This window comes from Corylus avellana, chromosome 11, assembly GCF_965113065.1.
Source record: "Corylus avellana chromosome 11, dhCorAvel1.hap1.2, whole genome shotgun sequence".
Classification (NCBI taxonomy): Eukaryota; Viridiplantae; Streptophyta; class Magnoliopsida; order Fagales; family Betulaceae; genus Corylus; species Corylus avellana.
The window spans coordinates 378,082-405,851 of record NC_142500.1 but is presented as its reverse complement, the minus strand read 5'-3'; the positions used below and the strand labels follow the sequence as shown (position 1 = coordinate 405,851).

Below are 27,770 nucleotides of genomic sequence, written 5' to 3'. Positions count from 1 at the left end.
GCGATTGGTGACAGGATTGAGTAGATGAATAGAAAAAGCGGGAAATAAGTTTTTTACTTTTAAGTTTTAACCCATATGAGAAATATGAAAATAAAATCTAGTGTTTTTGCTTATTTTGCTTAAAGTGTTTCACGCTGATTTGTCAAGCTCTCATTGGAGAGCACATGTGCTAAGACCTTATAAAAGCTATTCTCATATTTTTAATATCCCATTTCTCGCCTTAAAAGATTTTGAACTTCTTTTATTAATTAAAGGTGAAAAAGTCCAACTCATTTAACTAAAATAATATGTAAATTAAAAAAAAAAAAATTCAATATATGAAATTATCTTAAAAAATATAAATGATTGCTATTATTTACGAGGAATGATACAGCCCAAACTTGGGGCTAACTTTTTTCTTATTTTTTAATTTAAAAAAATAACAAAATTAAAGATTAAAAAAATTTATGAAGCAATAATTTTTATTTTGGTTATTCTTTTATTTGATATTTAAAAAAAAAATAAAAATTGTATTTTTCTTCATAATAATGACCATTTTTAAAAAAATTTAAATTAAAAAATAAAGAAAAAGTTTCTGAAGCAAAATACAGTTTTTATTTTTTAAAAAATACCAAAAAAAAGAATAACCAAAATAAAAATTATTGTTTCAAAAAAAAATTATTTTTTATTTTATTTTTTATTTTTTAACTAAAAAAATGAAATAAAAGTTGGCTTAAAGTTGAGCAAAATAATTGTGCCTTTAGCATTTTTCATTATTTATAAAAATAATGGCTAAATCTGCCACGAGTCGAGAGGTGATTTACAGTTAAGCGGTGCATGATTATGTCAAGAGCTAGTGGATCTCATCCATCTCTTGGCACAAACCTCAATGATTTGGACCCAATCCAACGGTTCACAACTTCTAAGTCATAATTGTAAAGAACCGCAATCAAAGCTTTTCCCAAAGGTCAAAGGCCAAAGGGGAAGCCTAAATTCTGTCTCAGCACCGTCGCACAAATAAAGAGAGAGAGAAACTTAAAGAAGATGAAAAATCTTTGCTCAAAGGCCGGTGATCAAAAGGTCTAAACCTAACTCAGCTGATTTGGGTTTGGTGGAGATTTTGTGAAGAAAGAGGTTTAAGTTTGGTGTGAGAGAGCTTTTTGGCCTTTTGGGTTTCTTTTTTTTTGTTGGTTTTTGGTTTTTCTTTGGAGGTGTGGTTGGAAAGCCAATGCAAATTGAGGACGCTTTGGAGGGACTGTTGGGTTTTTGTTGAGGTGAACGAGAAAGAGTGAGCTCCATGTCGTGGGCTGGCCCTGAAGATGTCTTGCTCTCCACCTCTCTTGCTAGCTATCTTGACAGTACTCTCTCTTTTCCTTTGCTCTCTTTGTGTTTGTTCGCCTGTCTGAAGGTTGGATTTGAAGGCATATGCAAATGGGTTGCTAGATGATTTGCTAATAATATCGGGTTTTGTATGTTTTTCTGAAATCTAATTGCTTGTTGAAGTTTTTCTTTTTCTCTTATTACTATTGGATGCAATTGCTTTGTAGAATCCAATGGAATAGGTTCATTATTTGGTTACTGTTTGACTTACAGATTCTTTTTGCTCTCTTTTATTGGGGTTTTTATCAATTTTTATATGGGGAACCTCTGATGATGTTTTGTTGCTAATTGGGGTTTGTATTTGAAATTTCATTTTCTTGTTTCCAAGGCTTCATTTTGGGGGTGTCGGAACTGAAGAATTATAGTAATGTTGAATTTCCCAAGTACTAATGCACCATGACCAATTGTGGTATGGGTCTGCCGTTTTTTTTAGTACCTTCAATGGGAAAAGAAACCCATTGAAAGTGAAACATAGGTAGAAAGGAGAAAACGACTTTCTTGAAGAAAATGACAATATTGATGACAACTAAAACTAGGAAATAACAGACGAAGATTAGAACAGAAACAAAAAGTGCCTGCCAAAATAGTCTTATAACATTAGAGCATTCGCAATGGACTCTTCAAATAAAAGCTAAATTTGAAGAGAAAAATTCACTTTATTAAATTTAGAGAGCCACTTTTAAAATGAGTCAAACATCTTACTCTCTATACCTTTATCTACTTGAGTTAAATATTATTATTTTATTAGTTTTAAACCAATCAAGAGAGAGGAGGGTAAAAAATAAGCTTAAAAAATTATATAATTTTAGCTTTTTGTCTCTTGGAATGTAGGGAACTATGACAAGAATTAAATATAAAGTAGAGAAGGGAGCTTGTTAAATGGGTGTTTTCATGAGTTTTGTTAGATTTTTAGAGAAAAGCTAAATATAAATAGTCCATTGTGAATGCTCTTAAAGCCTCTATTTTTGCTGGTGTATATATACTCCCGAATTTGAAGATTTGGACACAACCTCCTCCTGTAGTTCAACTAATGAAATCAGAAATGTCACCTTCCAACTTTGTTTGGTGGTGTTTCTGGAATTGATCTGCTTGCAACAATAGTCAAGTATGTTTGCTTTACTTAGGCTCATTGAAAAGCACTCCCAACTGTTTGGTGTTTTTTCTGGAATTGATCTGCTTGCAGAGTATACAAAAGTTAAGCTACTTTTTATGAATATTTCTCATAATTTCACCCAATAACAATGGACCTGGATGCGTAAGGAGCTTTTAATTCAGTCAAGCTTGATAAATTTTAATTCTTGGAATCTATTTCCCTTGAACAAAGGTTGATGCCTATTCATAAATAAATAACAAATAAATAAACAAAACGAAACAAAGGTTGAGGACTAACACTAGACATCAGCTTGTGATTGGCGCTCCAGTAGGCTCTTATTTGACATTTTCCAATGTTGAAATCCTTTTTTTTTTTTTTTGGTTTATGAGACAAATTCAATAAATTTCCATTGGCTAGTGCTGAAAGTCTTTTATGTTTGATACTTTTGTTTCCCTGCATGCCCCTCCGGGGGTGGGGGAGCGGGGGGGTTTACAAGCATTTTGTTTTCTATGGGAGTTTTTTGTGTACTGTTTTTGGCCCTTCAGTTTGTGGCCTTTCTTTCTTGAGTGTCCTGAAGTTTATACATCATTGTGAAATGCAAGAACTGTATCTTGCATGCACTTGTACAAAGAAGCTGATTTGTAATTGCATCATTTAGATCTAAGTAAAGCGTTGATTCAAGCTAAATGACATCAGACAGTCTCTTCATTACAAATATTTGGCTCCTTAAACTTTTAAATATCTTGCAGAAAAACTTCTTGTCCTGTTGCGAGATGGTCGAAAGCTCATGGGGCTACTATGTTCTTTTGATCAATTTGGTAAAATATCCATCCCACATAGCATGATAAGTTGTAATGTTTCTTATCCTTTTTGTTTCTTTTTGAACCTTAATTAACTTTAGTACTCTTCCCTATGCACAGCTAATGTTGTTCTTCAAGATGCCTGTGAGCGAGTTATTGTTGGTGACATTTATTGTGACCTCCCCTTAGGTCTATATGTAATCCGTGGGGAGAATGTTGTCTTAATTGGAGAGCTGGTATAATGTGTTCTCTCTTATACTGTTGTACTTTGTTGTTGTTAATAATTACTGCAAAAGTTATCCTCTAGTTTTCTTGATTTGTTTTTTCATTCTTTAGGATTTGGAGAAGGAAGAGCTTCCACCGCATATGACCCGGGTGTCAGAAGCAGAGATAAAAAGGGTAAGTTCCTAGTACATGCTTTTGGCTGCTTTTATAACTGGACATTAATTCCAATCACCAACGCATTAGCCATGTATTCATGTCATTACTTCGTTCGTATTATCTTCTGAATTGCCTTCACCAAAATTCGGTAATGATGTTGTGACAATTTTGCATATTTTGGAAAAGATATGTAGAACAATAATACGTACGGTTTACTCTAACAAAAGAGTCTCCAGTTCCTAGTGTTGAAAATTTCTTGCAAAACTTTTCTCCTATGAGCCCTTGCACCACATAGTATATATATTTGTTTAACGAGTGATGATACATTGATACGGTTAAACAGTGTAATCCTTGAACTGCTTCAATATGATTAGTTGGTTGAGAATTTCTTGTTTTCTGTTTTTACCCCTCTCCAGGCTCAGAAAGCAGAAAGGGATGCTACAGATCTGAAGGGCTCCATGAGAAAAAGAATGGAGTTCCTTGATTTTGACTGACAGATCCTGCCATGTTATGACATCATGTCATGTCCGCAAATATTAGTGCGGCTCTGACCTAAATATGAATGACGTAGGATAAGCGTACCAGATTTACACCATCTCTCAGGAGAGGGCAGAAAAACAGTTGCAACACTTATGAAGACCTAATTAGCTGAGGCTGGGAGGGGAAAGTCTGTATTTTTTATCTCTTAAGAGGCAATGATGATGATTTCACTATACCTCCATTGCATGTGGGTTTTGGGCGAAAATCATTACTAGTTTGTTTTGTTTTTGAACACAGCTTTTTCTGAAATCATTACTAGTTGCTGATATGGCACCGCTTTTTTTATGGCGCCACATTTTTAATTAATATGTGGGATGATTATTCAGTGTTACTTCAAATTGTATTTGCATGCAGCAGGTTCTTTATACAACTAATGTTGCCATGTTCAATCTTGGCGTGCTTGATTTACTTGTTAGCCACCTCAAAGATGTAGCATGTTACAGCCTTTGCCATTTCAAGGAAATGATTTTCTGCATAAAGGCATACTGCAGTGCTGTTCATGGGTTATTTTGCACAGGATAAACATCATTGCTGGCCTTCCCCAGAGAATTATGGAACATATTATAGGCCCATACTTGACACCTAGATTGATAATTTACCTCTCCTTGATGTTCATTATGGTTCGATGGTTTGGATGGCATTGTAGGGTTACTGGATGTCTTTTGACAGTTAAATAAGATGCTTATGGTTTTTATTCAGATTTCAGTGAGGATATGGTCTTGCTGATGCTTCCTTGGGAACGCCAATGCTTTCTTGGACATGAAATTGATATTGGTTCCCTGAATTCTTATCATGTCGAAGGCAAGAATGTAAGACTATATAAGTTAATTTTAATGCAATTCATTTAATTAAACGGATGAGACTGTTCAATCATAAATTGGGTTTGTAGGCCGTGTAAAAAGCCATGGTCTTATCACCCACAAGATAGAAGACTCTAAAATGTAAGCATTGTAGATTTATTGAAGATTTAATACAAGACCAATCCAAAAAGTTCTCTCGGAAGGGATTGGATCAGCTGGTCTAGCATTATTTTGCTGAGTATAGAACAAAAACCCAGGAGAGGGGTAAAAAACAAAGCAGGGTGGTGTTCAGTCAGGATATGTGAGCAAAGAGATGAGGAGCTCTTTGTCCGGGAAGCGTGAAAGAAGGTCAGAGCGTTTTGCGAGCTCAAAATCCTGAAACTGAAAGGCAGGTGCGCAGGTGCATCCCACAAGAGAGAAGTGATATTCAGCATTCCTTGAAGGTGCTTTGACCACCGCCCCATCAGGGGAAATGGTGACGTCCTTCGAAGGATACGAACCAAACCAAACGTTTGGAGGCACTGTGTACTGCGGTTGCTCATTCTCCATCAGATTGGGTCCAAGGCGGGTTAGCTTCACATGCCCGTCTTTCTCATTCAGCTCCAATATCTACAACCAAAACAGAGTCATTTATTACATTGCCACGTCAAAGTTCTACACATTCTCTCTATGGCTCAAACATATACATAGATAATGCACCAATTTGTGAATTTAATCATTCAATTAAGTATAGAGTTGAATCCAGTGGAGAATAAAATGATTCTTTTTAAGATGCCTCTCGATCTGCAATGCATAATCTATATATATATAGTCTATAGAGACCAAAAGTTATAATATTGATTCAGCTTGTGGTTCAAGTCCATTGAAGCATTTATACACTGACAACATTTTCAAGGGCATTAGGAGAGGCATTAAACACCAGAGAAAAAAAAATGGAAAACCTAAAACCTTGTACTTAACATTTACAAGTGTGAATTATAAATGTCTTGAGAAAAGTTCGAGTGCGTAGAGCGTACCGTAATTGGTTCTCCCACATAGAAATGCCAGGTTTCTGCACATGGTATACGGTGGAGGTGCGACACACTCCCAGACGGTAGCAGGAAGTAAATGCATGTACTCACAGGGCGTTCCACCTTGTCTGAATAAAAAACGGGAAGATAAATCATAATACTACAACTCATCTAGAATACCCCCAAAAAAAAAAAAAAAAAAAATTGATTTGAAAATCATCAACTTGAGAAAGAAAGATTAAGGGATTGATGAAAGAACTTACATTCCGGGGGGAGCTGAGACTTGGAGAGGACGACGGAGGTGTCTCTGAAAGTTTCGTAGTAAAACCCACCTTCTGGGTGGGGCGTCAGATTCAACTTGGCGACGATCTCTGATGCAGAAACCATGGTTGTTGCAAAACTTTTCGATCAAGATCCAATACAACTATACAAGGCACCGGTTGTTGTAAAACTCTGGGTCACTGACATGTAGCCTTATAAAGTCAACTAATGCCTGCTACCAACCAAACTACCTTTATCTTATTTTTTACTTATTTATTTCTTGGGCTGCTTCATGCTTGGGTTCATTTTTCTTGTTTTGGGAATGATACCAAAAGTATAAGGTATATAACTTAATTTTAATTTCACTTATTTAATTAAATATATCAAATTCATTATCTTAACCTGTTAAATTTCGTATCAAATTTGTGGGTTAAGGTCAATTATAACTCAACCCGTTTAATTAAACAGATTAAATCTTTTTAACTCTAATACACTAATTTTATATTAGTCCCTATCAAATTTGCAAGTTTTTTATAAAATTGTCCTCCCTCCTTACTGTTACCCCACTTAAAATATATAAATAGTCTAAGTACTGTTCAGCTTCTTTATTGACAGGAAAAAAAAAAAAAAATTGAGTACATTGAGGGAGGGAGAGAGAGAGAGAGAACGCAGTATAACTTTATATTCAAATGCATTTCATGTGGACAATAGAAGGACCTGACTCCATGTAGTCTTCTTTAGTTATCCACATCTGCAACACAACCACAACCAACGATCAGTCATCAACAATGAGGTTTTGTAGTAACAAAAAATTATGATATAAAATTAAAGCACTAAAACAATACCAATTTGTATAGGTACCTGCTGAAAAGTGCTTAATGAAGCCAGAATGGAGCCACCAATCCAAACACTGTACTTTCTTTCTGGTGGTGCAACCACCTTCACCCTTACTCCGGGAGGTGCCAGTGAGGTCAGCTCTTTGGCCAACCTATCAGCGAGGCCTGGTATCACAGTGGTGCCCCCACTAAGTACCACATTACCAAACATCTCTCTCCTGATGTCCATATCGCACCTTCTGATAGACTTAAGCACAATCTCATGGACACCGCCGGACTCCATTCCCACCATTCTTGGATTAAACAGGACTTCCGGGCACTTGAACCGCCCCGCTCCAACCGTTATAACTTCCCCATCAGGCAATTCATATTGCTTGTCCAGCTCAAAGCTCTCCGGCCTTGACACACCAAGTTCTTTTTCGAAATCCATTGCAACATAAGAAAGTCGCTCCTTTATATCCCTGACAATTTCTCTTTCCGCTGATGTTGTGAATATGTATCCTTCTTCTGTTAGGATCTTGGTGAGGTAGTCTGTAAGGTCTTTGCCAGCTAAATCAAGCCGGTGGATGGCATGGGGAAGTGCATAGCCCTCATAGATTGGGACTACATGTGTGACTCCTTCTCCAGAATCCATGACAATTCCTGAAAGAAAAGGTTCTAAGAATCTGTCATTTGAACACGCACTTCCAAAGGTTAATTATAAACTCTGTTTTACCTGTGGTTCGGCCACTGGCATACAGGGAGAGCACAGCTTGAATGGCTATATACGTGGCTGGGATTTCAAAACCTTCAAACATGATCTCCACCATCTTCTCTCTGTTAGATTTGGGATTCAGCGGGGATTCCGTTAAGAGGACAGGGTGTTCTTCTATGTTGACCCTGAGCTCCTTGTCAAATGTATGCTCCCAGAGTCTCTCCATAGCTTCCCAGTCTCTCACTATTCCATGCTCAATGGGATAGCTTAAACTGAGGATCCCACGCCTTGCTTGTGCTTCATCTCCATAGTAGACATCATTTTGTTCAATGCCAATCATAGCATGCCTGTTTCGTGGCCGGCCTATTATGCTAGGAAAAAGTACACATGGAGCATCGTCACCAGCAAACCCAGCCTGCATCATGGAATAATGTTAGTACTTAGTTCATAATGTTTGGTTACAGAGAAAGAAACAAGAAGATCGATTGACTCACCTTGACAGAGCCTGTTCCATTGTCACAGACGATTGGACGGTTTTCGTTAAAATCCATTCCTGTTGTGCCTTGGAAACTTTCAAGAAGATTGAAAGGGAACAGTAGTAGGAGGTTGGCATAAAGGCCACGTAAATAGAGAAAGGAAAGCTGAAAAATGAGGAGAATAATGTCTAACTTTTGCTTTCACCTGAGTTTTGGAATTACTCTCTTTCGGTTGCTTTAGTGGATGTCATAGAATATTTTAAATGCCTTATCAATAAGGCATCGGAAAAATTGAATATGCCGCTCATGTGGTTTTCCCTGCACTCTGTTTTGTGACACATTGACATGGATTTCCAAGTACAATATATATCAAAAAGGTATATCCCTTTTGTTGATTTCTTCCTTTTCTTTTGTACATGTAGTTTCTCCAATGGCATTATAATCCCTTCTCCAATGAGAAGTTTCCTTATCTTGTAGTATTATATCGTTGTAACACATGGATTTCCAAGTACATATATGTATATCGTAGTAAATCTTATATCCTTCCCTCTTGCCCGTGACAAGGGGTGTACTTACAGCACAGTGGAGAAATCAGTGATGCATATAACAAAAGAGTTGACATTATTCAGGTTCCAGCCTTGAACGGCTTTGTGCCAATAGACAAAGAATTTAGACAAATGAAACATCGCAGATAATTTGTAAGACCATCAAAAGTACTACCAACACAGCATCTCTTCCAAGCAACAAACTGCAAGTGACCCAGCACCCGATGCTTTCCATAGATTTCTTCTAAACCATCCCTCAAATTAATGATCATCCTTGAAAAACTTTCTTCACAAATCCTTGCAAAGAGCTCCCCATTCCAGCACCAACAGCTTCTGCTAAATATGTTGCCTGCAAAGGTTCACCACAATGAAGGGTGTTATACATTTCCATCCTTAAATTCTAGAAAGAACCCAAAACAGAAAAGAAGCGAGAGAAACCACCTCTTGGATGGTCTTCTTCAGATCAAATGCGTCTCTTACACGATTATCCAAGAAAGACCATGTATCACAAAAATCTGTCAGAAAATGGCAAGCAATTTAGTACTCTGTTGTTTACGATATTGCATTTATCATAGCACTTTGAAATCTGTTTTCACTCGTATTGCACTATGCAAGCATTCAAGAGGGGGTTTATACCAAAGAAAAGTACATGAAAAAAGTTTTTTTTTTGAGAAGAAGAGGAGGGGGGGGGGGGGGGGGGGCGGTGGGGGTGGCATACTACACAACAACGAGATGGATGATTCACAATTATAATTATCAACATCCCAACACAAGGCACATCAGAGAATGATTATGACTATTTATTAACAGGCAAAAAAAAAGTTGCAACTCTTGAGTTTTGAGAACAACTTAAAGAACACAAACCTGTGGAACTATCAGTCAGCATGTATATCTCTGTTGTCGAGTATATACCCCCGAGGACAGTGCGCTTTACATACCAATCAATATCAGACGCCCCATCACCAACAGCATGCCATATCTCATCTACAAGCATCGCCCGCTGCTTAAAACTTGTTGGAACATTCATTGGTTGTGCCTGCAGACAAAAATGAAAATAGATATTTTCAGTGTTTCAGGTTTATTAATGCAAGTCAAAGCGCTAACAAAAAGAACCAGGGAAAAAGATGATACCTGGATGCTAAGAGCTTGAGGCCATTTTGATATGTATGGAGCTTGCATTTCTAGGCGAAACCTAACCAGCTTGGAGATACGCTCACTAGGTATCATGCCTTTTAAGTCCTCTCCCGAATCAGTTCTATCAATAAGCCTTTGCAAGCACTCATCCATGAAAAACTGAAAGGGGAAAAATAAAGATTGAGAAAAAGACCCACGATGAAAACTGAAAAGTACGAAAATGAGTTCTGCCGGGTAAACCCCAAGTGTACCACTAAGCATGTGTTCATGCGGAGAAACACTCACAATTTCCGCTGCAAAAAAAGTTATTGCACAAGACTGCAAGCAATTCTAGAAAGCATCCAGAGATACTGACAAATGTCGATTAGTAACATCCGACTTAAAAACCAATGGTCCTTAGCATGCTAATGCTAACAGGAGTATGCAACATTGGTAAGAAGATGTGCAAAAGGAGTGCACAAGAGTTTTGGATCATTGAAACCCAACAAAAAAGCCTCCTGAACTCAAATCCCTCCCTTTAAACTTCTGCCAGAAAATGAACATGCTTGCTGTTTGACAAGCCGCGTCAACAACAAGGGCTAAGCACATTTATTGCATAAGACAAAATGACTAAACAGAATGCAACAGACGCCGACTGAACAATTGGACCCAAATCATATTCACCCACAAATCAAGTATCATACAATTATCATCATTTGTTTTAATTGCTAAATTACGCACGCATTGAGCCCACAAACCTCACAGTTGAGCTAGAGCTTCTTGCCAAAATACCATTAGGAAATCAATCACAAACCCCCCTGATAAAATACTTATTTACCTCAACAAGAGCGGCTTCTTTCCTCGGGAAAGAGCCAATTATAGAAGGAGAAACACCCACCGTCCTCGCACCCGCCATCATGGCTGCCTCAGTCCACCCCAACCTCACCTGTAATTTCACCATCTTCATCATCAAACTGTAATATAATATAAAGGAATTCTGACGATAATACAAAAGGGATTGAAATTCTCGTTGAAAATTTCTCAAACACATAGAGGGTACTAAACAAGCAGTCATTGAATGAGTGACCGGACCACGTGGGGAAGCGAGGCCCGAAGCACGCGGGCTTGCTCGTCTTCATACTCTACTACCCTCGGTCGCTGGTTCTCCTGGCCCCGAGCTTCGTCGGCCATGGATGAAGCTGACCAATTCGAAGACGAAGATGACGTAGACGTAGACGATGATGTGGACGACGACGACGCAGGATCAGAAAAGTTAGGGGTTTCAGGGGGTTGATTAGGATTTACAGAAGTGGAGAATCGGAGGGGAGGGAACCGGATACGAGCATTGTTATTGATACCCGAGGGTGCACGGAGAAGAAGCACACGCTTTGCCGCCGTCCAGTACATTTCGTCGTCACAGTCTTTCGAGTGTGAAGGGTTTGGTCTGCAAGAAAGAGATCCAAACAAATTTTCAGGTTCCACGTAGTTCTATGATGTGACGCCACGTGTCTTTAGCCTCTGCCACGAATAAACTTTTTGCCCACGTCCAGGAATAGCGTTTTGACCACGCCACGTGTCTTTGTGCATTTTGACGTAGGGATTTGGGGTTGGCTCATTTTTAGTTGGAACACCGGAATTAATTTTCTTTTGTTAATATTTCTAAGTGGACTTTTTTTTTTTTTTTTGAAAATTATTTTAATTTGAAACAAAGGTGAAAGTAGTTTTGAAGGTTTTGTATTTTTGGTTGTTTATTAATTTTGTTTTTGTTTTTAGTTTGAAAAAAATGTTTTGATATGATGTAAATGTGAAAGTAGTTTTAAGTATTTTGTATTTTTGGTTTATTCGTTAATGTTTTTTGTTTTAAAAAGAGAAAATAAAAGGGAAAATGGAAAATTGTTATCAAACAAAACCGTTGGAATTCGACGTACGTATTTCTTGTGACCTGTTATGAAATACGTGTTTTAATTCTAATGATGGGGTTTTAGTTCCAAGTAAAACTAGACTCAAACCAAACCCAAATGATAATCAACCGTTTAATAGGGATCTTAGATGTCACTAATTATTAACAAGCCAAACCAAAACAATTGGAACATGGGTTTTGTTATAATTAATTAGCAATTATGTGACTCATAATTGATATATGGAGTAATGCTATTTACCATATTTTTATCTTCCTTTCTATTCTCCAAAGTTGATGTGGCTAATGGCTATGGTTATACCTATGTTTTTATGATAAAACTTTAGTTTATAATTGTTATGTGGCTCAAGATTGCTTGGGTTAAAATTAAATTATGTCCCTTATTGATATTATGGACATAATATCAGTAAAAAAAGCATATTACAGATCAATCAGATCATTTTTGCATTAGATCAATGGGAAAGTAACAATTTTTTCAAGATGGTGTAGAAAAAAAGGTAAGGCAATTTGCACGTTTCATATAAACTTGGCTAATTGGCATGCCAAAGTTGCCATGTAAACTAAATATTTATTGAAGAAAATGGCAATTCTTTGTCAACATACAATAAGAAACTTTACAAAAATTCAACAAGAAGAAGAAAAAAAAAAAGAAAAGGAATTGAATACCTAGATTTTATCAACATAGCTAATTAAAGCAAGATTAATTGAGGGTCTAGCTAGAGGACCTTTCATTGAAATTAATGAACTCCTAGTAGATTAGATCTCAGCTTGCGTTTTGAAAGAAAGGCTCAAATTAAGCCATCTCAGTTTGCATCAAAAAAGAAAAAGAAAAATTAAGATTAGAGAGTTCCTCTCTTCAAACTTTGCAGATTTGGTTCCCTTTTCCTACTTCTTCACTACTTCAATTCAATTCACTGCGAGCAGTCATCATTACCCGATCCAACTGATCCATCTTCCAAGCTTCCATTCTCCTATTGCTCATCATCATCATCATCATCATGAGCATTAATGGAGCATGCATATATATATGCATGCATGGGATTTAATTACAAACCCATGCACGTGAATTATGGAACTAGCAAATTGGCATGCATGCATGCTGCCTAGCTTAAACTTGTGCACCTTCTATCCTTCTAATGGCTTCCCTCATGTCTAGCCGTTGCTCTGGATTACTTTCAATGCAAGCAGCCCCGATTTGGAGGAGCTGCAGCATCTGCTTGACTGAATTTGTGCTGCTCGCCATCTCCGGATCGATCACTTCTTCCTCTCTGTTTTCTGACATCGCCGTTAGCACCCATTGCACAACATCAATGCCACCCTTTCCATTGTTATGATATTGAGAGGGGAATTTCCCGGAAAGGATTTCAAGAATGATGATCCCTAGGCAATAAACATCAGACTTTGGAGACAGTTGCTGGTATTTTGCGTATTCAGGGGATTTATAGGCGAACAATGCTTGCATTGCTTGTGTGGTGTTGATGAGTGGATTAAATGCGTAGTCACTTAGGAGTGGCTCATAATCTTCACCCAGAAGAACATTGCTGGACTTTAGATTTCCATGGGGCACATCATAACAAGCAAACTCAGTGTGGAGGAACCCCATTCCACGTGCAATTCCTTTGATAATCTTCAGACGTGTAGGCCAATTCAGCTCCGCATGACTAATTCCACGATCACCTACACGATATTTATATATATATATATATATATACATAATTAATCACACATTAATTCGACGTGAAATTGAATGATGAGATTTTGAAGAGAAAGGGAAAATAGAAGATGTGATACCGTGTAAAAGATATAATAAGCTGCCTTTGGGAATGTATTCAGAGACCAAGAGCTTCTCCTCTCGCCGGAAATGGTAAGCCAAAGGGGTCAAGATATTCCGGTGCCTTAGTCTTCCAAACCACATCATCTGTTCATCAAACCCATCTTTCTGCAACCTATTCATCTCCCTCATCCTCTTCACCACCACAGACAACCCATTAGCCATCGTCGCCCTATAGGCCGACCCCAACCCGCCGTTCCCGAGCACCTCCGCTGCCGCCTTCATCAAATCCGGCAACCCAAACGCACCCCTGTCATTATTCACCATGATAAGATCACTTATCCCGCTCTTTCCATTATTATTGGTTGACCCTTTCTTCGAATCCCCTTTCCGGCTCGAGTAGTCCGCCGTCGCCCTGCTCCGATTCGAGCTCGGCACGTGCACTTGGACAACCGGGTCGTCTGCCATTTTCTCTCTACCGAGCACGCTGAATTCGTCGTCCCTGCGCTTCGAGCAAGTCCCGCACGCAAAGAACATGAAGAGAAAAGCTACAATGGCAAAGAACAAAAGCACTAAGGCGGTGTCGTTTTTGTGATCGTTTTTATTATTATCATCATCATCGGCAGGCATTGGCGTTAATGCTGTTTCATTATCATTCTCTGTGCAAACCTTGAGCAGGGGCTTTCCGCAGAGCCCTTCATTCCCTTTAAACGAATTCTGGTCGAATATGGACAAGCTCTGAGGGATTTCACCTTCCAACATGTTGTGCGACAAATCAAGTTGTTTCAACGAGGTTTGTTTCATAGGAGGGATGCGGCCCGTTAGTTTGTTGTGCTCGAAATGGAGTTCTATGAGATGGGATAGATGGGTGACAGATTCCGGTATGGTTCCGGTGAATTGGTTGTAAGAGAGCCAGACTTTCTTCAAGGAAGTGAGATTGGAAAAGTAATCGGCGGGAATCTGGCCGGAGAACTGGTTGCCGGTTAATAAGAGAGACTTGAGAGCGCCAAGGGTGTGAAATTGGGGGATCTGACCAGTGAATGAGTTGTTGACGAAGCTTATGGTTCGAAGGCCGCGGAGTTGAGCTAAAGCGTTGACGTCGATGTTTCCGGAGAGGGCTAAACCGGTGAGATGGAGGCCGGTGATGGAACCGTCGAAACAAATGACACCAAACCACTTGGCGGAGCAGGGAGAGGAGTTGGGAAGCCAGGAAGTCAAGGCGTCAGAATGGGTGAAGGATTGCTTGAGTGCGAGGAGAGCCTGGTTGTCGGAGTCGAGGGAGAGGGAGCGGAGAGGGAAGAGAAAGAAGAAGAAGAGGAGGAGAAAGAGAGGGCGAACAGCGGCCATTGCTGAGGCGTAGACGGAGAGAAAGGAGCCGCTGTTCGCAGAGATTTGCGTGGTTATGTGAGGAGAGAGGGTTGATTTTTTCCGTTTTGTTGAGGTTGGATTTGGGAGGAGGAGGAGGAGGAGGAGGGGGAATTGCATGATAATTATTCTAAGAATAGGAGATTAATTGGGAAGAAATGGGGTTTGTGGGGTCGAGAGAGCAGAGTGCAGAGAGAGAGGTGACCAAACTTGTGTTGACCTAGTCACCCTCCATTCAATTTTACTCCAAACAATTCGTGTCTCGTACTCACCTTCATTTTGTTATCCATGCTTTGCTTTGCTTACATTACAATTACACCATCCATATATACACCACACCAACTATATATATATATATATATATATTAAATGACGTTAGACAGCCTAGAGTTATTAATTAATGACTTATTTTTTTAAAAAAATAAATTATCAAATGTGGATACGTTATCTAAAAAAGTCGGACATTTTAATTTGAGGCACAAAGTGAGCTCAATTTTTTGAGCATGGAAGGTTTCCAACCTCCACTTTTGTGATGTCAAAGGCATGTGATTTAAGATTTACATTGGGGGAAGTAAGAAATTTAAAAGGTTGAAAGCGATATCATTTTCCCTAAAAATTAAAATATCACTAATCTTTATACAACGTCGGTTTATCAATAAATTTTTTTATAAAAAATAATAGTAATAAAGTTTGGCGGATGAGAATTATGTCGAAAAATGAAACGAACCTCCATCCCCACCTCCGACTTTAATCGGCAATCAAAAGGGAACTTTAGCCCCACTTTTACCTATCATCGGAAGTTAACCTACTAATCATGTAGATTAGCTAGCCAACAACTTCATGGAAAGTTTGAGCAGAAGAATGGTGTCTTAGGAGGGGGTACTTGTGATTTAACAAGCACTCGAGAGTTGGATTGATTTTCACTCAATGGTCGCTTGAGTTCCACTTGAGTGAGAGGAAGTTCACTTGATCTAGACGATGAGATGTTTCTGGTAGAAAACTCTCGAGAGTTTGATCGATAGTTTAACTAATGTTTGATTGATTGAAAATGTGATCTATTGTTCAATCAATCTTCGTATGATGTTCGATCGAGAGAACTTGAAATAAAGGTAGCTTGTACTTTTTTTTAGAGCTACAACCCTATTTCAATTTAAGCTCAATAAGGACGGTCTACTCAACCATAAGTTGTATTTTTCAATTTTCTCAATAAGAAACACCCAAAGAGTGATTTTTCAATTTTTCTTCAAATGTTTTCTCGGCTTATATGTACAATTGCTTACTTCTGACAACAAATAGGAAATGAGATTACAAGAGTTACAGAGGAACTGCATGCCTAGCTGTTGGTGCTACCACATTTTTCATGTCTTCCATAAACTGGTTCTCAAATTCCCTCCTTCAGTGTGATGTGAAAGCCTGCAAGTACAAAGTATCTTTTTAATTATCTAAAAAATATTAATTAAATGATGTGAAAGCCTGCAAGTACAAAGTATCTTTTTAATTATCTAAAAAATATTAATTTAATCATTTAATTTATATTCTAACATCATCGAGCATTACCGAAAAGATATTGCAGTGACCAGGATCTGCAATGTGAGCCATCAAGTTCTCAATAGGGTCTTCCCCTGTATAAATGGCTTGGAACAAGAAACCTACAAAAGCAAGCATAGCAAGACGCCCGTTCTTGATCTCCTTGGTCCTCAACACCATCACAGGCTCAGGGGACCCTCTCCCCCACATGATGGGGTCAAACCACAGGCCACCAGGGTAACCAACATCCGGCTTTGGGTTCTTCTTATGTGGTAATTTAGGCTCAATGTCAACACACCCTGGATTAAGCATATCCGCCCATCTTCTGCCTTCCACCCAACCCATCAAGGCCATCTGCACAACAAATAAGGTTGTTTGGTCTGCAAAGTATTCTCTAGTACCGGCATCATACCATGAGAAGTTCTTAACATAGCCTAATCTTTCAAGACATTCTGGAATCAGAATTCCAGCCGCTGCCAGCATTGCCCATCTGCCATGCATTAGCTCAGCTTGGGCAAACCATTTAAGTGTCTCTGGATCAGATCCTACAGAAAAATGCAGGTACTTCAGGTACATATGATAACTAAGTTGATCTTAAGGTTTTCTTGCAATCAATAACAAACCAGCAACTTCAATTAAGGTTTCAAGAAAATTCAAATGAATATTAGAAGAAATGTGAGGCTTAATGCATGTATATTGCTTAATTAAGCAGGAATTCTTCTCTGATTTTCATGAATTCCCACATTATGCCAAAGATTTTTTCGCCCAGCAACATAAAAAATGAAGAAACACATACCTAATCCAAGTGGGTCGAAGCCAAAATCGCCAGGGAGACTACACTTAACAGAAAATATATAGTGATTAACAAGGATAAAAAGTACTTGAAATGTAGATATTCAAAATATGTATATATATATATATATATATATATATATATACCTGCCATCGAGCCATTCAGGAGGTGAGCTGCCTGGAAACCACAAGGGCCTATCCGGAGGAAGTGGTTGACAAACGCTTGACACCCCTTTTGTTGCATTCGCAAGGAGGGACCTCCCAGGTAAGCAAGTTGTTAATTTTCCAGATGGGAAAATCCTTCGATGAAATTCTCTGTTTCCAAACAAAGAGCGCTGGAAATTAATGAAGATAATTTCACTGCATAATCCATGTAATAACATATATCTGAATGCTAAGCGCAGAGCTAAAGAACAGCATGTTGACCTTGTCGGGAAGCTTGTCAATGCAGGAGAGGCAATGGCTAGCGCCATGGATGACAAAACGCCCTGCAAAACTTTGCAAGCCTGTGGCTTTTCTGTGTGACAATATATCTACAACTTGGCAGTTGGCACCAGAGCCAATGGTGGTTGAACTTGGCACGTGTTTTGGATATTGGAGTACGAGTCTGTAGAAGATCAGTACTGAGATTGGGCCCGCGTAATCTGACTAAGCTGATTGAGAGCCCAAGTTCAACTGCAAGGCCCATATCCCAAGTGCAATTTGTGCTGATGACCCTTACAATTCGGGCATGCAATCCTTTGGAATTGCAAGGGATCTAACTCTTTCTTTCGAAATGAACGGTTTCAATTAAGTCACTCAAAAGTAATTAAAGGAATCCCTGACCACTTCTACGGGTTTTGTTAGGTGGTTGGCTACTTTATGGGGTGATTCGAAAAGTAGTTGACCACTCTCTCGAAAGGTTAAACGGTGGTCAACTATTCTTCAAAAGAATGGTCGATCATCTCAAACCATCCTATTAGTTTTTGTCCTATTTATAAACACTTAAAGAAGAAGCTCGTACTCCCACCCTATATGTGAATACAGTTTACCCATTGAACTTCATTATTACCATCTGTGAATTTAGGGAAGAGGGCTCATCTTCAAACAGTGGAGACATGAGTTTCTTTCCATGCTTGATACACACATGCTATGAGAAATGAATAGATAAGTATCAGTTAAATATAACATGACAGAGATTTTTGTTTTGGTAAATGTCCTATATTATCAGTGTAGGTTGCAGGGTCAATTTAATTCCCAATAACAGCTTAATAATGGAGCAGATGAACACCTCCAATATTTGATCAGTCAAACATGAGTCATTCGAAAATGGATTCGATGCAGAAAATAGTATTCTAAATGTTGACAAAAAGGGTTCAATCTGCTTCATGACTTGCCCCACCAGCTGAGCTCGTAGGTGTTAGTTAGGTGATTGTAGCTGATCAACTGCTTTCAACTAATTGGACCGATTGGAACAGCTCACCTCTTCACCTACTCAATACGTTGTGCAATCTTACTTCACAGTGACATATGGCTTGCATTCTAACTTTTCTATGTATTCAAATCTGCATTCATGTATACGCAAATGTTACAAACACACAAATTTTGCCATGTAAAAGCTTTTGTTCTGTCTTACTTGACTTGAGAGTCTTTGTTCAACTATCATGCTTGAAACAAGTAAACATAATCGAAGTCAAACTGTTTTTTTAGCGTACCAATTTCTAATTTATAGTGTGTTTTACACATATCAACAACAAAAATTATACGCTCTATATCGGTCAATGCTACTTCCAGCCACCACTCAGAGATGGTTGGTGATCGAGAGATTTGGTGATCTTAATATTACATTGTCATGTTAACGTATAAGCTATTCTTGTGTAAAAAACACACGTATAGTTAGCATTTTTTCACAACTTCAAATCAATTTATACCGTTTGCAACATGGAAGAATTGAAAATGAGAAAAACCCAATTGTTACATCAAAGTATGTTTCCTATTTTGTTTAAAAATAGAAACCTCTCTGTCAAAAAACTTGTTTAAGTTTTTGTTATAAGATAAGAAATTTATGGTAATTAGGGTCTGATTGGAATTGCGTTTGAGAAATATAGCTTTTAGGTTAAAAAAAAAAAAATGTTTTTTGGCAAAAACTTTATTTTTAAGTTTTTGCTCAAAGTGCTTTTTGACTATTTTTAGGCTTTTTGACCTTCAAAAACGCTTTGAATTTTTTTTACCAAACAGTTTTTTTTTTTTTTTTTTTTTTTTTTTTTTTTTTCAAATGAGCTTTTAGGATGTTAAACGCACTTTTGAGGTTCACAAACGTAATCCCAAACAAACCCTTAATCTGTTTGTTAATGTTAATGTATTTTAGTTTAAAAAGTATTATAACGTGATATAAATGTAAAAACTATTTTTGTGTCCGAGTTGTTTGTTCAATAATGGTTTTGTTGGTAAAAGTTTATTTGTTTTTAAAACAAAAAGATAAACAAACAACTTAAAACACAAAACATCCATAAAATATTTAAAATTATTGTTATCTTTATCCCATTAGAATAATCCTAAATTAAAAATAAAAAACATCATCCAAAATTCATTAATAAACAAGTTAATATTTTTATTTTGATAAAGAGATAACAAAAACGATAAAGCAAGTAATTTTTTTGATTTTTGAAATTGATACATTAAAATCTCAGAAAGCATTAAGATTTAAGATTACATAAAAGATAAGAGCAAAAAGTCAACGTCCAAATTCAGGAACACCTCGCCCTCCCCTACGAACTGAACAACCTTCCCTTCGAATGCACTCCATCAATTTCTTATAAACAAAAACGCAACTGATTCTGACTAGTAACATCTCACCCAATCCGAAGATTCTCCCTTTCACTCTCTCACCATCCCCACTCAAACTACAATCTGATATTTAGGAATAGATCCTCTCACAAAATCAAAAACCCACAAAACCCACAAGCCCACATGTTAAAATTCAAGCAAACCCACCATTCCTTTCCTAGTTGATCGAACTCACCTGTGACTTGCGTGGCTTGACTTGGCTTGTGGGTGCTGTTGTTGTATCTAAGTGATGGTGGAGATCTTACCGCTAGGGCGGTTCAGCCACCAGAGACTGGAATGGAAGCGGTGGGTACCGGCGTTCATGTCCTCCCACAAGACCCTCTTCATGGTGCTTTGGATCGCCGCCTTTGCCTCGGTTTTCGTGTGGCAGAGGAACATCGTGGACGGATTCTGGGTGTTCGGGCGTGCCCAGATGAAGCCCATGCCGAGGCTGAGGCCTGTGGCATTCAATCTGACGGACTTTGGAGGGGTCGGCGATGGGGTCACTGTGAACACCGAGGCCTTTGAGAGAGCAGTCTCGGCGATCTCCAAGTTGGGGAAGCGAGGTGGTGCCCAGCTCAATGTGCCTCCTGGGCGGTGGCTTACGGCGCCGTTTAATCTCACTAGCCATATGACTCTGTTCCTTGCTGAGGATGCTGAAATACTTGGAATTCAGGTAAAGTTTGTTTGTTATTATCATTATTATTATTATTATTATTATTATTATTATTTTTAGTGCATTGGATTTGGGTTAGTTTGCTTTTGTCTAGGTATGACTTATAGTGATTTTCTGTTCAGACCTCTAGTTTATGCAGGAAATGGGTGGATTTTCATTTGGGTCTTCCATGTTTTTTTTGGATAAATTCATTAGGGTCTTCACTATTTGTTATGTGGGAAGTGGCTAACATGTCTGCTTAGGACTTGTAATTTGATAATAATTGTTAATGTTTGGTTCTTTAACAAGCCCAATGATTTGGATTTCACAGGCGTTGTGATTATACGTTTGGAATGAACTATAAGAGCTTTTCGATTAGTTTCAGGACTTCAATAAAGACTGTGCAAGTCTTGTTCCGTTATACACTCGAAACCTCCTGATGTAGGTTATACTTATGAAAAAATTAATTGTCACAAATCATGGGAGTGCATTCTAAACTAATTTGGTTTTATGGTGGTATGTAATCACTTTGAAGTCAACAAAAAATAAAAAATAAAAAATAAAGGAAGAAGAAGAAGAAAAAGAAGAAAAAACACTTATTTCTTATCCATTGGGTACTGAGTCCAGAGGTTCTATTTGTGGTTTTGTACACAAAATTTTCTGGAATAACTTACTGCTTTTGGAGAAACAATGGGAAGTCCTTAGGATCAATGAGTGTAAAGACAAACACGATCAATTCAAATAGGTTGAAGATACAGACAGGACCTGGTTCCTCAAGTTCTGTGATGAGGTATAACTTATGATTGGGGTCTGGAGAGATGGAAAACCAACTAAATCACCTCGAAAATATAGTGTTAGACAATGGAATTGGTAAAGGTTTTTGATGGCCACAATCTGAAGATTAAGAATGACTGTTGTGTATCATGGAGTGTGGAACTACCTTTTAGTAGAGAGGGGCGAATAACAACGCTCAAGACTTGAGCAATGGATGATCTACACAATGGGACTTTTTAATGCCTAGATGTATAGGAATGACTTATGTTGCTCGTCCAACTTTGTTGCAGTGTACTGATTTTCTTGAGGAACCAGTGTTTTTTCCCTCTCTCCTGACATTTTAGACTCCAGTTGCTTATGGTGAGGAGTACTTGTTTATGTTAAATGTACATATGTTGCGCATAGGGAGTTCTAGATCTTTCTTTTTATTCTAATAATACTTTTATTACTTATCAAAATAAGTTCCTAAATCTTTTCAATGGCTGACATAGCCTCCTTGAGAGCTCTGACATCCTCATCCAAATTACCGCTACAATTGATGATCCCATTGATATGGTAACAGAATTAGACTATGGTTGTTCAAAAATGGATTCTAGAAGTCACTTTGTCTGGGGGGAATTGGTCTCATATCATACCATGTTAATACAAATGTCTATCCATATATGTCTTTGTATAAGTTTGCATCATGTGCAATGGATTTAAACAATTAATATGTCATACATTGCGTTTTACATGATTTTAGAGAACATGCCTTGCGTGGTTTTTGGAATAGGGTTAAGCTTGAGGCTTAGTTGGACAGACCATTATGTCTAGGGCTTACAATTATTATCCTAGTTGTCAACAAAATTATCTAATAGTCTTGTCTTTTTGGTTGTGGCCGCCGAACTCTCTTCTCTAAAGTTATTGCTTATTTTACAGTATGTCCTCTAATGTGATGTATAACAGGATGAGAAGTATTGGCCGTTGATGCCTCCTTTGCCTTCATATGGGTATGGGAGAGAGCATCCTGGACCTCGGTATGGGAGTTTGATTCATGGTCAAAATCTCAAAGATGTCACTATTACAGGTTAGTTTTTTCATCCTCTCTTTTCTAAGCGGAAGCTATGGTGCATTTTCTATTCATTACGAAGACCCTGACTGAGGTGAATAAAAATAATATGCAAATATGTCTTGATTATTTTTAAGATATTTAATTTAATGCCTTCTCAAACTCAGGTTTTGTGGTGGTCTATAACTGAGTCAACTTTAACATTACATGATCTGTTTCATCTGTGAGGACTCAATGGCCCAATTTTCATAGATGTTAGCAGCCAATGAAAAAGCTTTAAGTTGTTAGGAAGTGAGCTAACAATACCATCCCCACCCCTACCTGAGTAATGCTACAAGTCCCTCTTATGTCATTTTCAGGATGATGTGGCTCTTAAAATCACCATTGGGCTTGTGATTGATCATTATTGGATTTTGATCAAATGGTGATTTTAAAAGCCACTTCATTTTTTAAGGGATTTTTAGAATTACTTCCCTTCCCCCCCCCCCCCCCCCCCCCCCACATGTGCTGGCTGAAAAAGGTATTGTTCAGAAAAAATGTTCAGATCAAGCTGGTGATCATAGCGAGGACTCCAAAGTGTTATCTAACACCAAAAGGTGTTCTATGGTGAAATAGCCATTGATCAATGATATGTTTTAACCATAAATATGCAGTTATGTTATTGTTATTTTGGGCAACTGGGTGCTAGTTGACTATGTGGTTGACTATCCTAGTCATTCATAAGAAAAGATATAGTATGGGATGGCTAGTTTCTGAACTGCCTGTGCCCCATGACCTATAATGCTGTGAGTCATCTTATGTCTTGTTGAGTGCCCCATAACCATAAAAATGTCCAAAGTGTTAAATGAAATATCAACTACAAGGCTGCAAATCACACTTGTCAAACAATATTTTTTTTGTGCACACTAGCCATATAAGTTTTATGATCTGCTTGGTTTCAAACTCTAAGTTGATCAAGAAGGTATGCAGATGACTGGGATGCATATAATTATGGTTCGGACTAAAGCCATGTACCTATCATCTTTGCCAAGTGTTAATTTGTGACTTGATCTAATTTATGCTATTGTTCACCAACAGGGCATAATGGTACCATAAATGGACAGGGTCAAACATGGTGGAAGAAGTATCGCCAAAAGGTCCTTAACCACACTAGGGGCCCTCTTGTTCAGATAATGTGGTCAAGTGACATTCTGATCTCTAATATAACTTTGCGTGATTCTCCTTTTTGGACACTTCATCCATATGACTGCAAGAATGTAACTATCAGAAATGTTACAATCTTGGCTCCCATATTCGAAGCTCCAAACACTGATGGAATAGATCCAGGTAAGTGTTTATCACTATACACATGCATGCCTGCACACACTCACATACATTAACGTATTACATGCTGATAGGTGCTGCCCTGCCACATTGTATATTGTTAATCTGGTCAGCATCTTCATGAACCACTGATTCTTTGGATTCACTTTTGTGGTAGAAGGGTCTCAAATCAATAAAAATTGTAAACATTGGTCATTTGACACTTAATCAAGATTTAATAGACTCAAGATGAAAAAATATAAATTTAATTATAGTCAGACTGGTGCATTAGGGGCTTTGGGTTTTTAGGGCTGGTGTTGGGCTAGTGTGGGCTTTAGTCTTTGGGTCTTTTTCTTTGGTTTTACCGTTTGGCTGTGGCTACTTGTTGGGTTTTTGGGTTGGGTCTTCTTGGGTTTTGTCTTTGGGTTTTAAGTTGGGTTACCTATGTATACTTTTTGTGTACTTAGAAACGCATTGTGCTTTTTTTTTTATATATACAATATTACTTATCAAAAAGAAAAAATTATAGTCAGACTGGAAGTTTGCAGATGCTCCTTTGTATAGATTTTTCTAATTTTGCCTACGAACTGAACAGACTAAATTGATGAGTAGTAGGATATCGGTCTGGGTTTCAATGAAGTGTGATTGATATGGCTGGGCTATGTTAAGTGTTTGCTTCATACAGGTGTTCCGTGAGTGGTTGAAATGTGAGAACCATGTGAGCTGGAAATGATAATACTTGGAATGTAATATCATATAACTGAGCAAGATGAACTCTTATTGTTATTTTCATATTTTCCCTCGATGTTGTAGTTCTTCACCCTCCCCCCTTTCCTCAACACATTATATTATATGAAATACATACATACATACATACATATAGATGAATCACACACTTTAAAATGTCATAACCTTGTGACACAAGGTCAATTGAGGTGCCCTCCCAATATCATCTGAAGTACATCCCGCTGGTTTGGTCTAGTGATTTAGCTTTATGAACTTGTCACATTTTCATTTTTTTCTTTATTTCTTTCTCTTTTTTTCTTTTTTTGTTATACAGTAGTAATCAACATACTCCATTTTGTGTGTGGAATAAACAGATTCATGCGAGGATATGGTGATTGAGGACTGTTACATAAGTGTTGGGGATGATGGAATTGCAATAAAGAGTGGCTGGGATCAGTATGGAATTGCTTATGGACGTCCTTCAATGAATATACTCATCCGAAACCTTGTTGTTCGCTCTATGGTCAGGTAAAACTCTTAAACATCGTGCTTCTAACTTAGGATGTGATCGTGGCATACTTGTTAACCCAATATAATACTATATTGCACTAAATATTAGTATTATGCATCTGCATACAATGATATGAATGGATGAAATTTCTGGGTGTATGTGTCTGTTCAATTTTTGCCCTCAAGCCGCCGTTGCAAATTTGATTGTATTCACGAATGAATTTGATCAGAGTGTCTCATTGTTTCTGTCTATATTTATTGGTAAAATAGTATTGTATACTCACACACGCTTGCGCACACATAGATACATTCATACATAATCAATATTACTGTAGTGGAATGTTACTTCCATTACTTCACTCGTAAGTTTTTAGCATTTGGTAGTATCACATGTTCAGATAGTAACTGAGATCCACCTTGGCTGAAATCCAACAGCGCCGGCATATCAATAGGCAGTGAAATGTCTGGTGGTGTATCTAATGTCACTGTGGAAAACCTCCTTGTCTGGGGCTCAAGGCGTGCGGTTCGTATCAAGACTGCCCCTGGTAGAGGTGGATATGTGCGACAAATAACCTACAGAAATCTTACATTTGATAATGTCCGTGTTGGAATTGTCATCAAAACAGATTACAATGAGCACCCTGATGATGGGTATGATCGAAAGGCTCTCCCAGTGCTTGAGGACATTAGTTTCACCGGTGTCCATGGCCAGGGAGTTCGTGTGCCAGTCCGTATCCATGGGAGTGAAGAAATTCCAGTAAGAAATGTGACTTTCCGAGATATGTCAGTGGGGTTGACATACAAAAAGAAGCATATATTCCAGTGTGCCTTTGTTGAAGGTCGTGTAATAGGGACCATCTTCCCTGCTCCTTGTGAGAATCTCGATCGATACGATGAGCAAGAACGGCTTGTTAAACGCTCATTCGCCCAGAATATAACAGACATAGATTATGATTTTTGAGAAGGTGATGGGTCCAAAATCTCCCTGCCTCATCTTTCTGGAGATCGATGACCTCTGTTTCTGTTTGAAATGTTTTGGGTGGATAAGGTTGGGGGAGGGGGCAGTCGATGTTATTTGTTATGTTTTTTCATGTGGTCTTTTTCGTTTTTCACCTCCATTTTATTAAGGGGAAAGGAAGTTAATGAATGGCAGAAGGGTGGAAAGAACGTTGATAGATGGATCCATCCGAAGAGCTCTTCTTGCTTAGAGCTTTCTAATTTCATGGAGTTGTATATACCAGGAATTCTCAGATGCTTATACAAATCTTTTAGTACCATCTACAAATCCTTCTATTATAAAAGATGTGCCAATCTTAACATAATATATAACCGTTGCATGTATCAACTTTAAATCAAACTATGAGACACAGAGGATCTTTATCCATTACGAATGCAAGCTGAAGTTGCATTATTATTGAAGCATTAACATGTGGCACCAACTCAATAGTACATCAACTTGCAAATTGGGCGTCACCAATAGAAATTTGGGTAGCATTTTCATTGCTTGTTCATTATCATTTGCTATTTGAATTAATAGTTAGAACAAATAAGTCTTTCCGTCAAGTTTTTGACAATTGAGTTTCCGGGTATGAAAGTAATGAGCGAAGAAAGGAAATGAGATTGGATGGTGGTGTTTCAATGGAAGACAGGAGGTCTCTTTTGAATATCCCAAGATCCAAGTTGTTGTCGTTTATTATCATTGTGTACCCTTTATCACATTGTTTATAAAAAAAAATAGGGTAAGATTAACGTACCATTTTAAACTACTATTCAATTAATAATCTCTTTTTTAAATTTTTAATTACAACAATGTCCCCTAAACTATCAAAACATTGTCAATATCCTTCTCAAAGCTAGTAAAAAATCAAAATGCCCCTATATATTTCTCAATATAACAAAAATACCCTTATAATTCAAAAAAAAAAAAATTAAAAAAAAAACGAAAATTTTAATTAAAAAAAAAAAAATTACTTTCATTTTTTAAAACGAATTTTTTTTTTTTTTAAATGATTTTTTGAAAAAAAAATGGAAATTTTTATTTTTAAAAAAAAAAAAACAATTTTTTTATTTTATTTTATTCGATTTTTTAAAAAAACAAAAGTTTTATTTTTTTTAAACGAAAATTTTTTAATTTTTTTTAAAAAGGAAAATTTTATTTAAAAAAAATTAAAAAAGACAATTTTTTAATAAAAACGAAAATTTTCAATTTAAAAAAAAATATATATCAAATTTTTTTTTTTTTTTATAATTTTAGGTTTTTTTTTTTCCAGAAATTTTAGTATTTTTGTTTTTATTTTTATAACGGTAGTTTCATCATGGGGGGACATTGACAATGTTTTGGTAGTTTGAGGAAGACATTGTCACAATTAAAAGTTTGGAGAAACATTATCAATTAGGTGATAGTTTGAGGGAGGTATGTAGACTTTTCCAAAAAAAAATAAAATTATAGTAAAAATTATAATACCCTAAATATTATTTATTATTATAAATTATAAATGTAGTTCAGTTCGCCGCTATGGTGGGGAATTGAATTGAATTGAATTGAAGTGAGGGGAAAGGGTCTAGTTTGGTGGTCCAAACATGAAACACCCCAGACCCACAGGCCACAACCTTTTAATTGATTATGCATGTGATGAGTAGCAACAGACATTCAATCTACCTCACCTGCC

The 27,770-nt window shown here is 37.4% G+C and overlaps 7 protein-coding genes across 7 annotated transcripts; 2 read left to right on the top strand and 5 right to left on the bottom strand.

Moving 5' to 3' along the window:
- Positions 1-939: 939 nt before the first annotated feature.
- LSM1A (Small nuclear ribonucleoprotein family protein) lies at positions 940-4,581 on the top strand. The gene is made up of 5 exons (XM_059577366.2): positions 940-1,337; positions 3,202-3,270; positions 3,373-3,488; positions 3,589-3,651; positions 4,050-4,581. The coding sequence occupies exons 1-5, from the start codon at positions 1,277-1,279 to the stop codon at positions 4,125-4,127; spliced, it is 387 nt and encodes a 128-aa protein (XP_059433349.1). The 5' UTR covers positions 940-1,276; the 3' UTR covers positions 4,128-4,581.
- A 527-nt stretch (positions 4,582-5,108) lies between these two features.
- Positions 5,109-6,464, bottom strand: LOC132165405 (RmlC-like jelly roll fold protein). The gene is made up of 3 exons (XM_059575947.2): positions 6,247-6,464; positions 5,990-6,111; positions 5,109-5,582 (listed from the first exon to the last, which is right to left on the bottom strand). The coding sequence occupies exons 1-3, from the start codon at positions 6,368-6,370 to the stop codon at positions 5,262-5,264; spliced, it is 567 nt and encodes a 188-aa protein (XP_059431930.2). The 5' UTR covers positions 6,371-6,464; the 3' UTR covers positions 5,109-5,261.
- Positions 6,465-6,591: 127 nt separating this feature from the next.
- Positions 6,592-8,742, bottom strand: LOC132165403 (actin). The gene is made up of 4 exons (XM_059575945.2): positions 8,269-8,742; positions 7,796-8,189; positions 7,106-7,722; positions 6,592-6,995 (listed from the first exon to the last, which is right to left on the bottom strand). The coding sequence occupies exons 1-4, from the start codon at positions 8,323-8,325 to the stop codon at positions 6,930-6,932; spliced, it is 1,134 nt and encodes a 377-aa protein (XP_059431928.2). The 5' UTR covers positions 8,326-8,742; the 3' UTR covers positions 6,592-6,929.
- A 91-nt stretch (positions 8,743-8,833) lies between these two features.
- On the bottom strand, positions 8,834-11,394 carry LOC132165404 (ubiquinone biosynthesis COQ9-like protein). Its single transcript, XM_059575946.2, has 6 exons — positions 11,001-11,394; positions 10,747-10,854; positions 9,927-10,088; positions 9,660-9,831; positions 9,237-9,310; positions 8,834-9,144 (listed from the first exon to the last, which is right to left on the bottom strand). The coding sequence occupies exons 1-6, from the start codon at positions 11,313-11,315 to the stop codon at positions 9,064-9,066; spliced, it is 912 nt and encodes a 303-aa protein (XP_059431929.2). The 5' UTR covers positions 11,316-11,394; the 3' UTR covers positions 8,834-9,063.
- Positions 11,395-12,499: 1,105 nt separating this feature from the next.
- On the bottom strand, positions 12,500-14,976 carry LOC132166455 (pollen receptor-like kinase 3). The gene is made up of 2 exons (XM_059577270.2): positions 13,618-14,976; positions 12,500-13,503 (listed from the first exon to the last, which is right to left on the bottom strand). The coding sequence occupies exons 1-2, from the start codon at positions 14,942-14,944 to the stop codon at positions 12,935-12,937; spliced, it is 1,896 nt and encodes a 631-aa protein (XP_059433253.1). The 5' UTR covers positions 14,945-14,976; the 3' UTR covers positions 12,500-12,934.
- Positions 14,977-16,187: 1,211 nt separating this feature from the next.
- On the bottom strand, positions 16,188-17,826 carry LHCA6 (PSI type II chlorophyll a/b-binding protein (Lhca2*1)). The gene is made up of 5 exons (XM_059576860.2): positions 17,708-17,826; positions 17,429-17,596; positions 17,286-17,323; positions 16,520-17,034; positions 16,188-16,375 (listed from the first exon to the last, which is right to left on the bottom strand). The coding sequence occupies exons 1-5, from the start codon at positions 17,752-17,754 to the stop codon at positions 16,358-16,360; spliced, it is 786 nt and encodes a 261-aa protein (XP_059432843.1). The 5' UTR covers positions 17,755-17,826; the 3' UTR covers positions 16,188-16,357.
- A 2,162-nt stretch (positions 17,827-19,988) lies between these two features.
- On the top strand, positions 19,989-26,378 carry LOC132165513 (Pectin lyase-like superfamily protein). The gene is made up of 5 exons (XM_059576112.2): positions 19,989-20,762; positions 22,461-22,581; positions 23,641-23,889; positions 24,966-25,119; positions 25,537-26,378. Exons 1-5 carry the CDS (start codon positions 20,337-20,339, stop codon positions 26,060-26,062), a joined length of 1,476 nt encoding a protein of 491 aa, XP_059432095.1. The 5' UTR covers positions 19,989-20,336; the 3' UTR covers positions 26,063-26,378.
- The last annotated feature ends 1,392 nt before the right edge of the window (positions 26,379-27,770 follow it).

Excerpts from the sequence above, each read along its gene's own strand:
- LSM1A (XM_059577366.2), top strand. The coding sequence starts at position 1,277 with ATGTCGTGGGCTGGCCCTGAAGATGTCTTGCTCTCCACCTCTCTTGCT. Across the intron at positions 1,338-3,201 it reads TCTTGCTAGCTATCTTGACA|AAAAACTTCTTGTCCTGTTG; the intron begins GTACTCTCTCTT and ends AATATCTTGCAG. Across the intron at positions 3,271-3,372 it reads ATGTTCTTTTGATCAATTTG|CTAATGTTGTTCTTCAAGAT; the intron begins GTAAAATATCCA and ends CCCTATGCACAG.
- LOC132165405 (XM_059575947.2), bottom strand. The coding sequence starts at position 6,370 with ATGGTTTCTGCATCAGAGATCGTCGCCAAGTTGAATCTGACGCCCCAC. Across the intron at positions 6,112-6,246 it reads GTCTCAGCTCCCCCCGGAAT|ACAAGGTGGAACGCCCTGTG; the intron begins GTAAGTTCTTTC and ends TTTTTTATTCAG. Across the intron at positions 5,583-5,989 it reads ATGTGGGAGAACCAATTACG|ATATTGGAGCTGAATGAGAA; the intron begins GTACGCTCTACG and ends TTTTGGTTGTAG.
- LOC132165403 (XM_059575945.2), bottom strand. The coding sequence starts at position 8,325 with ATGGATTTTAACGAAAACCGTCCAATCGTCTGTGACAATGGAACAGGC. Across the intron at positions 8,190-8,268 it reads ATGGAACAGGCTCTGTCAAG|GCTGGGTTTGCTGGTGACGA; the intron begins GTGAGTCAATCG and ends TCCATGATGCAG. Across the intron at positions 7,723-7,795 it reads TGCCAGTGGCCGAACCACAG|GAATTGTCATGGATTCTGGA; the intron begins GTAAAACAGAGT and ends CTTTTCTTTCAG.
- LOC132165404 (XM_059575946.2), bottom strand. The coding sequence starts at position 11,315 with ATGTACTGGACGGCGGCAAAGCGTGTGCTTCTTCTCCGTGCACCCTCG. Across the intron at positions 10,855-11,000 it reads GGGCCTCGCTTCCCCACGTG|GTGAGGTTGGGGTGGACTGA; the intron begins GTCCGGTCACTC and ends GTGAAATTACAG. Across the intron at positions 9,145-9,236 it reads TGAAGAAGACCATCCAAGAG|GCAACATATTTAGCAGAAGC; the intron begins GTGGTTTCTCTC and ends GAACCTTTGCAG.
- LOC132166455 (XM_059577270.2), bottom strand. The coding sequence starts at position 14,944 with ATGGCCGCTGTTCGCCCTCTCTTTCTCCTCCTCTTCTTCTTCTTTCTC. Across the intron at positions 13,504-13,617 it reads CTTATTATATCTTTTACACG|GTGATCGTGGAATTAGTCAT; the intron begins GTATCACATCTT and ends AATATCGTGTAG.
- LHCA6 (XM_059576860.2), bottom strand. The coding sequence starts at position 17,754 with ATGGCGCTAGCCATTGCCTCTCCTGCATTGACAAGCTTCCCGACAAG. Across the intron at positions 17,597-17,707 it reads TTGACAAGCTTCCCGACAAG|AGAATTTCATCGAAGGATTT; the intron begins GTCAACATGCTG and ends GTTTGGAAACAG. Across the intron at positions 17,324-17,428 it reads CCTGAATGGCTCGATGGCAG|TCTCCCTGGCGATTTTGGCT; the intron begins GTATATATATAT and ends TGTTAAGTGTAG.
- LOC132165513 (XM_059576112.2), top strand. The coding sequence starts at position 20,337 with ATGGTGGAGATCTTACCGCTAGGGCGGTTCAGCCACCAGAGACTGGAA. Across the intron at positions 23,890-24,965 it reads CACTGATGGAATAGATCCAG|ATTCATGCGAGGATATGGTG; the intron begins GTAAGTGTTTAT and ends TGGAATAAACAG. Across the intron at positions 25,120-25,536 it reads GTTGTTCGCTCTATGGTCAG|CGCCGGCATATCAATAGGCA; the intron begins GTAAAACTCTTA and ends GAAATCCAACAG.